This window comes from Lissotriton helveticus, chromosome 5_1, assembly GCF_964261635.1.
Source record: "Lissotriton helveticus chromosome 5_1, aLisHel1.1, whole genome shotgun sequence".
Classification (NCBI taxonomy): domain Eukaryota; kingdom Metazoa; phylum Chordata; class Amphibia; order Caudata; family Salamandridae; genus Lissotriton; species Lissotriton helveticus.
In genome coordinates, this window is record NC_136065.1 from 311,688,702 (window position 1) to 311,703,590 (window position 14,889).

Below are 14,889 nucleotides of genomic sequence, written 5' to 3' on the forward strand. Positions count from 1 at the left end.
GTTCCCGTCTGAGGTGTTTATAAACTTTTTTTTCCCCTTTTCTTCTCAGAAAGGCAGAGTTCGCGCTCCCCCCTCAGACACCCAGGGCTGGTGAGAGACAGGCGGAGATAAGGCCCAGCCCTGAGGGTGTTTGCTCATCAGACACACCCAGCAGGAGCCGGGCCCGCCGCGCGGTGAGGGCAGGGTCTGTGTGCATGACACACCGGGGGCTGGGGCGGGCGCAACACCAGCTCCGGCACGAGGCGAGGCGCGCGGGCAGCAGCCAGTCAGAGAGGAGAGAGCGGAGCGGCGCGAGGACGGCTCGAGGCTCCCCAGCTGCAGGCGAGGAGTGAAGAGTCCGCCAAAGAAGCCTTGGAGAGCACCAGCCCGTCGGGAGTCTGCATAATAACCCCGGTGCCACCCGCGTGAGGCAGGAGCCTCCCCTGGCATTACAAGGCTGAGGCAGGCAGGAGTCTCCCGGTCATTGCAGTCCGTGACAGGCGTCCCAACAGCAGTATCACCACTGAGGGGAGAGCCTCGACGGAGCTACGAGTCAGAGGCAGGAGCCTCCACTGCGGCCACTCTGAGGCAGGAGCCTCCACTTCGGCCACTCTGAGGCAGGAGCCTCCACTCTGAGGCAGGAGCCTCCACTTCGGCCACTCTGAGGCAGGAGCCTCCACTCCGGCCACTCTGCCACAGGAGCCTCCCCACAGATTTGAGGCAGGAGCCTCCACTCCGGCCACTCTGAGGCAGGAGCCTCCACTCCGAGGCAGGAGCCTCCACTCCGGCCACTCTGCCACAGGAGCCTCCCCACAGATTTGAGGCAGGAGTCTCCACTCCGGCCACTCTGCCACAGGAGCCTCCCCACAGATTTGAGGCAGGAGTCTCCACTCCGGCCACTCTGCCACAGGAGCCTCCCCACAGATTTGAGGCAGGAGTCTCCACTCCGGCCACTCTGAGGCAGGAGCCTCCACTCCGAGGCAGGAGCCTCCACTCCGGCCACTCTGAGGCAGGAGCCTCCACTCCGAGGCAGGAGCCTCCACTCCGGCCACTCTGAGGCAGGAGTCTCCACTCCGGCCACTCTGAGGCAGGAGCCTCCACTCCGAGGCAGGAGCCTCCACTCCGGCCACTCTGAGGCAGGAGCCTCCACTCCGAGGCAGGAGCCTCCACTCCGGCCACTCTGAGGCAGGAGTCTCCACTCCGGCCACTCTGAGGCAGGAGCCTCCACTCCGAGGCAGGAGCCTCCACTCCGGCCACTCTGAGGCAGGAGCCTCCCTTTCCCCGTCTATCCAAGCTAGAACCGGCCGCCTAGGGAAGGCGCTGCTCCGCTCGTCCGCAGGCACCTGACCCCGGGCATGGGGAACCTGTGCGTGCCGCAGAGCCCCCGGGACCTGCGGGGCTCCTTCACCAGGAAGAACTCCCTGCAGGGCAAAGAGTGAGTAGACCCCCTTCCCTACCCCTCGTAATGTACCCACGCGGACTGCGCCCGCCTCTCGTACGAGTCCCCCTGGGCAGTGCTGCTAGGCTCTGGAAGGATGTATCGGCATGTTTAGTGGGGCTTCACTGTCTCTTCTCGTCGAGGCTACCGCTATGCTTTGAAGGGACGCTGACAAGGGGGGTTACCTATAATGGCAGAGTGCCCGCACTTCTCAGCGGGGCTTCTATACTTCTGCAGGACAAGGGTGGCACTTCTCTTTGGGTCGCTATACTTCTAATGGCGTGCCGTGGGCACTGCATAGAAGGGCTCTTGCACTTTCAAGAGGAGAGGGCTGGCATTTCGGGTGCACTGCTATACCTTTAACAGGACATATCGATAGCGTATAAACAGGGCTGCTATACCCTCTAATACACAGTACTGGCACTTTCAAGAGCTGCTGCTTCTTTCAGTGGCACAAGGTGGGCACTTTTTAGCTGGTTGCTATACTTTAAACAGAACAGTACCATACTTTATCAACATGGCTTCTATACCTTAGTTGGGCAGCACCGATGCTTCTCAAAAAGGCATCTATTCCTTTCATGGGTCAGTTTCATCATTTTTCTGTGGAGCGAGTATGCTTGTAATGGTATTTTTTTCACACGTTGTGGAGTTGTGTTAAGACCGGTGTAATCATTTGGTCGGCAAGATTCTGGGTTTAAAAAAGATAATTGTCTATTGCCGATTCCTCTCTTCCAGTAGCCGCTTTGTGTGATCTTCGGCAAGTGACAGTCTTTCAACAAGTTATGGTGCATGGGAACATGTCCGATTGCCAGGGATCCGATAGAGGCATATTATTCAATATATTGTAACTGTTTCAATAAAGGACTGATATGGGATCTTTGCGAGCCTGACCAAATCTTTTCCGTCCCACCACAGCAAGAAATGGACGTATCTATTTGGGAACGAAAACGGCCAGGAACGGGTCACCAGTGGAGAAAAAATATTGCAGTACATTCCAGCCAAGGTGAGTTGCTAAGGCTGCAAAAGCTGAATGGATGTATGGATGACTGGGTGTATGAAACGCTACACATATTCTGTTATTGCGAGGCAAGGATTGTATCAATGTTAGATCATTCACTATTTCTTTATCACAGTTTAACCATCAGCTTGAGTAAGGTTCTATCAAAATCTGACCATCTTATTTTTGCTATTCGACGTACATCGTGAATTTATTAGAACTAATACTAACATACTAATATACCACGTGCTTTAAAGGGGATACTACGATACGGTGTGGTCCTAGGAGAGGCCTTGTGCTCTAGGCCACCCGGAGATAGGGGTACCAGGGGAAGCTCTGTGCACCTAGGGGCACCAGGAGATTAGGGTCTCATTAGAGGGCCTGTGCATCCATGGGAAGCTGGGATAAGAGTCCTAGGAGAGGGCCTGTGCCCCCAGGGCCACCCTGAGATACAATACCTTGGAGAGGGCCCGTGCCCCTAGGGCCACCCTGAGATGCACTACATTGGAGAGGGCCTGTGCCCTTAGGGCCACCCTGAGATACACTACCTTGGAGAGGGCCCCTGACCCTAGGGCCACCCTGAGATACAATACCTTGGAGAGGGCCCGTGCCCCTAGGGCCACCCTGAGATACACTACATTGGAGAGGGCCTGTGCCCTTAGGGCCACCCTGAGATACACTACCTTGGAGAGGGCCCCTGACCCTAGGGCCACCCTGAGATACAATACCTTGGAGAGGGCCCGTGCCCCTAGGGCCACCCTGAGATACACTACATTGGAGAGGGCCTGTGCCCTTAGGGCCACCCTGAGATACACTACCTTGGAGAGGGCCCCTGACCCTAGGGCCACCCTGAGATACAATACCTTGGAGAGGGCCCGTGCCCCTAGGGCCACCCTGAGATACACTACATTGGAGAGGGCCCGTGCCCCTAGGGCCACCCTGAGATACACTACCTTGGAGAGGACATGTGCCCCTAGGGCCACCCTGAGATACACTACATTGGAGAGGGCCCGTGCCCCTAGGGCCACCCTGAGATACACTACCTTGGAGAGGGCCCGTGCCCCTAGGGCCACCCTGAGATACACTGCCTTGGAGAGGGACCGTGCCCCTAGGGCCACCCTGAGATACACTACCTTGGAGAGGGCCCGTGCCCCTAGGGCCACCCTGAGATACACTACCTTGGAGAGGGCCCGTGACCCTAGGGCCACCCTGAGATACACTACCTTGGAGAGGGCCCGTGCCCCTAGGGCCACCCTGAGATACACTACCTTGGAGAGGGCCCGTGCCCCTAGGGCCACCCTGAGATACACTGCCTTGGAGAGGGCCCGTGCCCCTAGGGCCACCCTGAGATACACTGCCTTGGAGAGGGCCCGTGCCCCTAGGGCCACCCTGAGATACACTGCCTTGGAGAGGGCCCGTGCCCCTAGGGCCACCCTGAGATACACTGCCTTGGAGAGGGCCCGTGCCCCTAGGGCCACCCTGAGATACACTACCTTGGAGAGAGCCCGTGCCCCTAGGGCCACCTTGAGATACACTGCCTTGGAGAGGGCCCGTGCCCCTAGGGCCACCCTGAGATACACGAACTTGGAGAGGGCCTGTTCCCCCTAGGGCCACCTTGAGATACGAGTGCCAGGAGATGATCTGTACCCCTAGGGGCACCGCAGGTATGAGTCCCAGGAGATGATCTATGCACCCTGGGGACACAAGGACATAAGAGTCCAATGCCAGGGCTGTGCATCTCGGGGCACTCGGAGATACGAGTATTGGGAGAGGGCCTTTGCACCCAGGGGCATTATGAGATAAGAGCCCCAGGGGAGGGTCTGTGTACCTAGGGGCACCGGAGATAAGAGTCCCAGGAAAGAGCATCGGGGGATTATAGAGGCCGTTCCGTAACCCTGGGTGCGTCAGTATGCGCCTTTAAACCAACAAGGCACGTGGTTCATGTGTTTGTGTGTGTAGGGAGGGTGGGTGTCGGGGAGAGAAGGGGGTGGCACGAATTTTGAGATTTGTAGCGTGTCGTGCTTGGTCTACGGGAACCCTAGCCGCCTCGTGACTAGCCTAGAGCCCCGATAGCCCAAGGTAGCTGCCCCCCAAACCCCCAAATACCCTACTGTTCATTATTGGAATCATTGTTGCTCGTGTTTATTTTTATGCTGCCATTCACCCAGTGCTTGTACTTGCTGTCGGTGATTACTGACCTGGGGAGTTGGTGTTTAGGGGTTCGTCACTTGCTGGCAAGGCCTCTCTGGTATCCGCGCTGAAGATCTGCAGTTTAAGAGTGTGGGGTCAGATCAGAGCTAGAGTGTGTGGTTTGAGTGGTGTGGTTAGGATCGTTCATTAAAGAGGTGCTGGCGTCTGCCGGATTGTGGGACCCTCTTGTACACATCTATTTCCAGATTGTGATCTCTTAAGAAGTTATACCATCGGTGTTGAAACGAGTGTTAGGGCAGTATTTAGTTTACCGTTATTTTTCTGTACTTTCCTAAACTGTTGTTTGTGTTGCGACCTTTGTTCTTCCACAAGCAACGTTTTGTTCGGTAGTACTTTGGGAGGTGGGAGGGTGACATCTCTCCACTTCTGTTGCCTAAGAGTGTCTCTACTCTCCATCATTATAGGCTGTCTCTCATTTTCCCCTTGCTGTCTGCGCGTCTAGGTCTGCCTTTTCTTACACTACATGTCTTCTTAGGACCGGTCTGTCTCTTGGCTATGTCTCAACATTAGATATGTCTCTTCCTAGAATTCCTCAAGGTCTGTCTACACCTTGGATAGATCTCTTTGGACGTGTGCGTCTTTAGGGTCTGTCTGTTCTTTGGGACTGTGCATGCTCAAGATGTGCCTGTCATTGCTTCGAATGTGCCCGTAGAGTGTGATTCGCCTTGTAAATGTGGGTCCTCAGGCCTGTCTCATCTAACTTCATGTGTGATCCTGGGTTTTCACATGCCTATTTTCGTGAATGCGTCTGTGGACTGGCACCTGCCTCTCTTCGTACATTTGTATCCCTGGCCCAGAACCTGCTTCTTTTTAGCTCATGGGTGTCCCTGAGCTGACACTTACCTCTCTTCATACATGCGTGTCACTGGGCCAGAACCTGCCCCTTCTTAACACATGTGTATCGGTTGGGTCGGGAGCTGCCTCTTCTTAATACACGTGCTCATCTGGGCTAGGACCTGCCTCTTCATAGTACATGTGTGTCCCTGGGCCAGTATCTACCTCTTCTTAGTATATGTGTGACCCTAGGCCAAAACCCGCCTCTTCTTAGTACTTGTGTGAACCTGGGCCAGGACCTGCCTAGCACGTGTGTCCCTAGGTCCGCATCTTCTTAGCTCTTGTGTGTTCCTGGGTTGGGAGCTGCCTCTTCTTAGTACGTGTGTCCCTGGCCCCGGTTCTGCCTCTTCTTAGTACATGTGTGTCCCTTCCAGGACCTGCCTTTTTTATTACGTGTGTGCTTGGGGCAGGACCTACCTCTTCCTAGCACGTGTCTCTGGGCCAGGACCTACATCTTCCTAGCACATGTCTGGTGTCCCTGGTCCAGGACTTGCCTCTTCCTAGCACATGTGTGCCTGGGCCAGGACCTGCATCTTCTTAGCACGTGTGTCCCTGGGTCTGGAGCTGCCTCATTTTAATACACATGCTCTGCTGAGCTAGGACATGCCTCTTCATAGTGTGTGTCCCTATGGTCTGTCTGTTCTTCGTACAAGTGTGTCCCTGGGTGATAACTTATCTCTCCTTACGTGTGTTTCGGGGCTAGGACCTTCCTCTCCATAGCTCATGTATGCGTCTGGGCAGGGACTGCCTCTCTTCGTGCGTGTCTTTGGATTGGGACCTGCCTCTTCTTGTTTGTCTCTTTTCTTAATACATGTTTATCCCTAGGTTCTGGTCGTTCTTGTAATATATTTTTTGAACTTCTGCCTCTTTTTTATTACAAATCTTCCCCCAGAACTAGGACCTGCCTCTTCTTACTTCTGCAGGTCTTAGAACCTGTGTATTCCTATGATCTTTCTGTCATTAGGGCTTGCCTGCACTTGAAATCTGCCTTAACTTGCGGTCTATCTCTCCTTTTAATGTTACTCTCCCAAAGATCTTTCTGTCCTTGGCATACCATGTATTTAGCATCTACCTGTCTCCAGGATTTGACTAACTTAGGATCTGCTTGTCATTGGGGTCTGTCTGTCTTTGGAATCTGTCCATAGAATTTGTCTTTCCTTGAGGTTTATCTGGATTCAATTGTGTTATGAGTGGACTCTCACCTTTACTCTCTTACCTGATATTTCCTTCCACAGGTAGGAAACCTTCCAATCCCTTCATCCTTCAACAGGTAGTAAGACTTCAATCTCTCCATCCCTTCACAAGCAGTGTGTTAGACGGGGACCTGGAGGGTCGGCCGAGCACAGTGATCGCACAGACAGGTAACTTCCCCCCCACAGATGGACACCACACAAAGATCAGGGTAACACCTTTTATAGGCACTTCTGGTAGTAGAGTGGTACGATACAAGGCGATCAGGACACGATGATCCTCTCAATTCTAGTCTCTAGTAAGGGAAGGGGGTAGCGGGACAGTCTTGGTACCCACGGGTACGGAGGTGTAACGGTGATAGCTCACAATCCTCGAGCTCGGTGTTCGGAGGGGTCAGACCGCGGCAGCGCCAGCAGGTCCCGAAGAGGTCGTAGGTGGCAACGGGCCGCGGCAGCGCCAGCAGGTCCCAACGAGGATGAAGGTTACAACGGGCCGCGGCAGCGCCAGCAGGTCCCACGAGAATGCAGGTTGCAACGGGCCGCGGCAGCGCCAGCAGGTCCCACGAGGATGGAGGTTACTACGGGCCGCGGCAGCGCCAGCAGGTCCCAACGAGGATGAAGGTTGCAGAGGGCCGCGGCAGCGCCAGCAGGTCCCACGAGGATGAAGGTTGCAGAGGGCCGCGGCAGCGCCAGCAGGTCCCACGAGGATGAAGGTTGCAGAGGGCCGCGGCAGCGCCAGCAGGCAGGACAGTAGTTCACAAGGCAGGGCTGTGGCAGCGCCAGCAGTCCATCAAGGATGAGTTCTTCTCGGTGTCTCTCGACTCCAGGATACAACTGCCTTCCTGTCCTGGGGCGGCCTCAGTTATAGGTCTGGCGCCCTTTGATGTCCGGACCCTCGCTCTTGGAGGTCGGGAGGTCTGGGATGAGGGAGTCCAGACACCCAGCAGGGGGGTGGAGCCAGCGCCCGAGGAGGCTGGGGGTGCTCGGCACCTGGCGGGGGAGAGCCATCGACACTTCTTACTCCCATTGACCTGCCAAGTGGTCCGTTCACCTCCTGGGTGGAGGGTGGTGCCGGGATGTCGGGGCCTGGCCAGGCCCAGGGTTGGGGTCGGGCTGAGGCCGCGCGGCCGCGTGGTGCCGTGTCCAAGATGGCGGCTGGGCCGGGCAATGGTGCTGACGGTGGCCCGGGCCCTGTCCTGCGGGGAGGGAGCGAGCCCTTCATGTGGCCTGTCCAACATGCGTCCCCCCCAGCTGAAGGCGGGGAGAGTCACCCATCTTCTTGGGGACTTTCCTCGTCGAGGCGGAAAAAGCGGGACAGGCCATCCGCGTTGGCGTGGTCTTGGCCAGGACGATGCTCCACAGTGAAGTCCATCCCCTGCAGGGAGATGGACCATCGCAATAGTTTGGGGTTCTCCCCCCGCATCTGCATGAGCCATTGCAGGGGCCGATGATCTGTCTGTACCCGGAAATGGGTTCCGAAGAGGTACGGCCGGAGCTTCTTGAGGGCCCATACCACTGCGAAGGCCTCTCGCTCAATGGTGCTCCAGCGCTGTTCTCGGGGCAGTAGGCGTCTGCTGATGAAGGCCACGGGTTGGTCCACTCCTTCGGGGTTCAGTTGGGAGAGGACGGCCCCAATACCATGGTCGGAGGCATCGGCCTGCACAATGAACTCGCGGCTGTAGTCGGGGGCCTGGAGCACCGGAGCGGTGCACATGGCGGCCTTCAGCGTCTCGAAGGCCGCGTGACAGTCGGGAGTCCAGTTGACTCGTTTTGGGTTGTTCTTAGACGTGAGTTCTGTGAGGGGCCCCACAATGCTGCCATAGTCCCTCACAAACCGCCGGTAGTATCCGGTGAGCCCCAGGAAGGCTCGGACCTCTGTTTGTGTTTCGGGGGGTTGCCAGGACTGGATGGCAGCTACCTTGAGTTGGAGGGGGGCCACCAGACCGCTCCCCACTTGGTGTCCGAGGTAGGTCACGGACCCCTGGCCGATTTGGCACTTGCTGGCCTTTATGGTGAGGCCGGCCTGTTGGAGGGCCTGCAGGACCGCTCTGAGGTGGTGGAGGTGGTCGGCCCAGTGGCGGCTGTATACCGCGATGTCGTCCAGGTAGGCGGCGCTGAATTCTTCGAGGCCCGCCAATACCTGGTTCACCAGTCTTTGAAAGGTGGCTGGAGCGTTCTTCATGCCGATGGGCATCACTCTGAAATGGTAGTGTCCGTCCGGGGTGGAGAAAGCGGAACGTTCTTGGGCCCTGGGGGTGAGGCCGATCTGCCAGTAGCCCGCTGTCAGGTCGAAGATGCTTAGGTAGCGGGCTGCCCCCATGCGGTCGACTAGTTCATCTGCTCGGGGGATAGGGTGAGCGTCGGTTCGGGTGACCGCGTTCAGCCCCCGATAGTCGATGCAGAATCGGAGCTCCGGCGTGGTGCCCGGTGCCGCGGCCTTGGGGACCAGGACGACCGGGCTGGCCCAGGGACTGTCCGAAGGCTCGATGACCCCGAGGGCGAGCATCTTGGAGACTTCTTCTTGGATGCATGTACGTACCCGATCCGGTACTCGGTACGCCCGGTGTCGGACAGGAGGACTGTCCCCCGTGTCCACGTCGTGCAGGCACCAGGAGGTGACTCCGGGTGCGAGGGAGAACAGGTTTGCGAACGGCAGCAGGAGGGCCCGGCAATCTTGATGCTGCTCTGGGGTCAGGGCCTCGGAGAGTCGGACCCCGTCCACCGAGCCATCTCTTTCCCGAGTCCTCAGTAGGTCAGGGGGGGGCTCGGAGTCTCCTTCTGTTCCACTGTCGGTCGCCATCAGCAGGCTGAGTTCTGAGCGCATGAAGTGGGGTTTGAGCCTGTTGGCGTGGAGGACCCGGAGGGGGTTGCGGGGGGACTCCAGGTCGATGAGATAGGTGACGGGACTCCTGCGCTCGATCACCTTGAAGGGCCCCGTCCATTTGTCTTGCAAGGCACACGGTTCGATGGGGGACATCACCCATACCTGCTGACCCGGTTCAAACTCGATGGAGGAGGCATGTTGGTCGTACCACTTCTTCATGTCCTCTTGACTGGCCTCCAGATTGGCTTTAGCGATCTCCCTGAATTTCCGGGTCTGATTGCGGAGGGTCAGGAGGTATTTGTAGACGTCCGGAGGGGTCTTTAGGGGGGCCATCTCCCATTCCTCCTTCACTAGGCTGAGAGGCCCGCGAACGGGGTGTCCGTACAGGAGTTCGAAGGGGCTGAAGCCGAGGGACTTCTGGGGGACTTCTCGGTAGGCGAAGAGGAGGCACGGTAGTAGCACGTCCCACTGGCGGCGTAGGGGTTCTTCCAGCCCCATGATCATCCCCTTGAGGGTGCGGTTGAACCGCTCGACTAGTCCGTTCCCCTGGGGGTGATAGGGGGTGGTGAAGCGGTAAGTGACTCCGCACTGCTGCCAGAGGGATTTCATATACTTTGAAATAAAGTTCGTACCCCTGTCGCTGACGACTTCCCGGGGGAAGCCCACTCGAGAGAAGATCCCCATCAAGGCTCGACCCACTACTGGGGCTGTTATCGTACGAAGGGGGACCGCCTCAGGATATCGGGTAGCGTGGTCCACCAGGACCAGGATGAAGCGATGCCCCTGTGCTGTTCGGGGGTCCAGGGGCCCCACAATGTCTATTCCCCCCCTTTCGAACGGGGTGGTCACCACGGGGAATGGTTGTAGGGGTGCCTTGAGTTTGCGGCCGCTCTTCCCGCTGGCCTGGCAGGTCGGGCAGGACCGGCAATGGTTGGAGACGTAATTTCTCATTTTGGGCCAAAAAAAGTGAGTCACCAGGCGGTGGTAGGTCTTGTCTTGGCCCAGGTGCCCGGCCAGGGGGACATCATGGGCTAGGTTCAACAGGAAGTCTCTGAAGTGGAGGGGCACCACCAGCACTCGCCCGGCCCCCAGTTCTGCGATTTTCTGTTCGCTGTACAAGAGATCATTGTCCCAATAAACCCAGTGGGCCCCGGTGGTGTCTCCTTGGCTCTGGGTGAGCGCTTGCTGTCGCAATCCCTCGAGGGAGGGGCAGGTCTTTTGCGCCTGCCGGAATTGTTCCTGGGTGGGCCCCCCTTCTTGACGCCACTGAGCCAGGTCGGGAAGCTCGGGGGGCTGTGGGGACCCCTCTGGGGCGGGGTCCGGGTGGTCGGTCTGGAGGAAGTCTTCTTCTGGAGTGATCGAGGGCGGAGGTGCTGCCCATTCTGGTTCTTCTGGTCTAGGGATGGTGCGGGTGGCCATGGACCGGGTGGTTACGCACGCCCAGTCCGGGAGACCCAACATCCCCAGATGCTCTCTTCTTTCCACAGCGGCCCACGGGGAGCTCTCGAGATCGTTCCCCAGGAGGCAGTCTACGGGGGCATCGTCACGGACAGTTACTTTCAGCATGCCGGACACTCCTCCCCATTCGAAGGGGACGCAGGCCATCCGACACAGGCTCTCCGAGTTATCTGCCGATCGGACGGGGCAAAGTACGTTTGGTAGGATTTGTTCTGGGGTCACCAGGTGACAGCGGACGGCCGTCACACTGGCCCCGGTGTCACGCAGGGCCTCGGCCTTGCGCCCATTGATACTCACCCATTGGCTGTACTTCCGAGTGTTGGCGGGCAGGGGAGTCCGCGGGACCATGTCTCTTCCTCCTAGGCATGCCAGGGTCATGGCGGCGGGTTCCCACTCGAACTGCTCCGACTCATAGGTCTCCGTGTCTTCGGAGACTTGTTCTTCTCCCAGGGCGGCGGCCGCCATCTGGCGGGGCCCGGGGACCTGGTTCTTCGGGCAGGTCGGGTCACTGGCATAGTGGCCGACTCGCTGGCATCGATGACACGTCACGTTAGCTCGGAACCCCGGGCGCATCGGGGGGTTTCCCCGGCCTGCTGGGGCCGGGGTGGCGTTAGTGGGTGCGGCCGGGACGGCGTCTCTGCCCCGGCCCGGGCCTCCTCCTCCTCCTCGGGGACGATGATGACCTTGGTTGGTTCTGTTCTGCTCATTCGGCCCACTCCGGGCCACTCGGGTGCTCTCCCACCGGTCAGCCTCGGTGGCGAGCTGCCGGGGTTCAGTCAATTTACTGTCGAGGAGGTGCTGCCGGAGCTCGACGAAGCAGTTGTTGGAGAGGTGCTCCCACACAATGAGATTGAAGAGTTGTTCGTAAGTGGTTACGTTGTTACCCTTGATCCACCCCTCGAAGGCTCGGCTGAAGTAGTTCACGTATTCCAACCACGTCGTACCTGGGATCCGGGTGCAGTTGCGGAACCTCTGGCGGTACATTTCGGGTGTAAGTCCATATCGACTGAGGAGGGCGGCCTTCATGTGGTCATAGGACGTCATTTGATGGTCCGGAAGCTGCAGCAGGGCATCACGACCCTCGTTGACGAATCTCCCCCATAGACCGGCTCCCCAGTCACTTCGAGCGACCCGGTGGGCGGTCATGGCAATCTCATAGGCCTTGAACCACTGCTGTATGTCGTCGTTCCGGTGATATTCTCGGACCACATCCTTGGGGATGTGGACCTTCTGCTCGGTAGGACCCGGGGAGTGCGGTTGCTCGGGCACCCCTAGGTTTTTGTTCAGTTTGCGTATTTCTATCTCCGCTAGTTTGCACTCGTGCTCGTATGCCAGTCTTTTTTCTTCGAGGTCTCTCTGTCTCTGTTTTTCCTCTCGCTCTTCTCTGAGCCGTAAGTGTTCTAAGTTTATTTTTTGTTCCGCCAGTTTTAATTCTCCGTCTAATCTGAGTCGTGCCAAGTCTAACTCGTGTAATCTATTTTTTTCCCTCTCTTGGATCTCTTCACGGGACGGGCCTGTTCTCCGTTCCTCCGTCCGGGTGGTGTTGACTTCCGGGGCTGCGGGGTCCCGGGGGGTTGCGGTATTTGTCTCTGTCCAGGCCTCTAGGGCGTTTTTGAAGTCTTCTTTTGTGCTTAGCCCGGTGGTAGCAATGCCTAAGTCCATGCAAAATTGTTTGAGCTCTCGGTGGTTGTATTCCTCCAGCTTTTCCATCTGGAACTTCTCCGCCGATCCGCTCTCTTTGGTCGTCATTGTGGTTTTAGTCGTAGGGTGAGTTACTGTCTGTACGGTACGCGTTGGTTCGGATCCCACCGCTGCCACCAATGTTAGACGGGGACCTGGAGGGTCGGCCGAGCACAGTGATCGCACAGACAGGTAACTTCCCCCCCACAGATGGACACCACACAAAGATCAGGGTAACACCTTTTATAGGCACTTCTGGTAGTAGAGTGGTACGATACAAGGCGATCAGGACACGATGATCCTCTCAATTCTAGTCTCTAGTAAGGGAAGGGGGTAGCGGGACAGTCTTGGTACCCACGGGTACGGAGGTGTAACGGTGATAGCTCACAATCCTCGAGCTCGGTGTTCGGAGGGGTCAGACCGCGGCAGCGCCGGCAGGTCCCGAAGAGGTCGTAGGTGGCAACGGGCCGCGGCAGCGCCAGCAGGTCCCAACGAGGATGAAGGTTACAACGGGCCGCGGCAGCGCCAGCAGGTCCCACGAGAATGCAGGTTGCAACGGGCCGCGGCAGCGCCAGCAGGTCCCACGAGGATGGAGGTTACTACGGGCCGCGGCAGCGCCAGCAGGTCCCAACGAGGATGAAGGTTGCAGAGGGCCGCGGCAGCGCCAGCAGGTCCCACGAGGATGAAGGTTGCAGAGGGCCGCGGCAGCGCCAGCAGGTCCCACGAGGATGAAGGTTGCAGAGGGCCGCGGCAGCGCCAGCAGGCAGGACAGTAGTTCACAAGGCAGGGCTGTGGCAGCGCCAGCAGTCCGTCAAGGATGAGTTCTTCTCGGTGTCTCTCGACTCCAGGATACAACTGCCTTCCTGTCCTGGGGCGGCCTCAGTTATAGGTCTGGCGCCCTTTGATGTCCGGACCCTCGCTCTTGGAGGTCGGGAGGTCTGGGATGAGGGAGTCCAGACACCCAGCAGGGGGGTGGAGCCAGCGCCCGAGGAGGCTGGGGGTGCTCGGCACCTGGCGGGGGAGAGCCATCGACACTTCTTACTCCCATTGACCTGCCAAGTGGTCCGTTCACCTCCTGGGTGGAGGGTGGTGCCGGGATGTCGGGGCCTGGCCAGGCCCAGGGTTGGGGTCGGGCTGAGGCCGCGCGGCCGCGTGGTGCCGTGTCCAAGATGGCGGCTGGGCCGGGCAATGGTGCTGACGGTGGCCCGGGCCCTGTCCTGCGGGGAGGGAGCGAGCCCTTCATGTGGCCTGTCCAACACAGTGAGACTGCAGCCCCTCTATCGTACACAAGTATGCAAGGCTTCACTCCCTCCTTCCTTCCATGAGTAGTAAGACTTCACTCCCTCCTTCTTCTGCGAGTAGTAACATCTTGAGCAACCCAGGGAAGCTGGCTTTGGTCACAGACTTGTGTATGAACAGAGGCAGACTGGCCCTTGAAAGAACCACACATTTTCTTTAATACGCCTGTACCACTGAAAGTCCTGTAGGGTTGTGGAAGAGACAGCCACATGTCAGGCGACAAGGTGATCTGCAAAGTATGAGATGTAGGCTTTTGTTTGGACTGCAGCTGCTGGAATGAGGAAGGCGTAGCATACGGTTGGAGGAATCAGGGTTGTGAGAGATGCACATCGGTCTGAAACATAAGTAATGTTTGCGTGGTGTATGAGATGTGGCTTCTCACCAGAAGGAGGGGATATAGATTCTGAGCGATGCAGATGCCAATAAAAGCTGAGGGCCATGGTGAGATATGAATTTCTTGCCTGGAAAAGACTGTCTAGATGCTGTGAGATGCCGTGGCAGTCTAAACCCGAGAATCATGGTATATGCCATGTGGCATCTCATCTGTAGAAGACGATTTAGATTCTGAGAGATGCAGAAGCAGGCTAAAACAGAGATCATGTTTGTGTGGTATATAAGTTATGGCATCTTGCCAGAAGGGACAATTTAGATTCAGAGAGATGCAGTGGCAGTTTGAAGCAGAGTCATGCTTGTGTGGTATCTAAGATGTGGCTTCTTGCATGGAGGAGATGATTTAGACTTTGGGATATTCAGCGGTGGTCTGAAGACATTCTAAACTCGGAGTGATGCAATGACAGTCTAAAGCCTTGATTCTTGATTGTGTGGTATAAAAGATGTGACTTCTCACCTGGAGGACTCCATCTAGTAACTGGGAGATAGAGTTGCTGTCTAAAGCGTGGAGCCATGTTTGTGTAGAATGAGAGATGTGATGTCTCCGGGAGGAGACAATCTAGATTCTGAGAGATGCAGTAGTTGTCTG

At 57.4% G+C, this 14,889-nt stretch overlaps 1 protein-coding gene across 2 annotated transcripts in view; it reads left to right on the forward strand.

The window, feature by feature from the left end:
• Window positions 1–204: 204 nt before the first annotated feature.
• The window catches only part of PLEKHN1 (pleckstrin homology domain containing N1), a 102,444-nt gene continuing 87,759 nt past the window's right edge, over window positions 205–14,889 (forward strand). Inside the window, exons 1-3 of one of the 2 annotated variants that reach the window (XM_078642351.1) lie at window positions 205–728; window positions 857–1,414; window positions 2,333–2,420. In XM_078642351.1, coding sequence (XP_078498477.1) covers window positions 1,335–1,414; window positions 2,333–2,420 — 168 coding nt within the window. In that variant the 5' untranslated portion in view covers window positions 205–728; window positions 857–1,334. Of the gene's footprint in view, window positions 729–856; window positions 1,415–2,332; window positions 2,421–14,889 lie in introns of those variants that run through there. The other variant, XM_078642352.1, reaches the window with a different exon arrangement.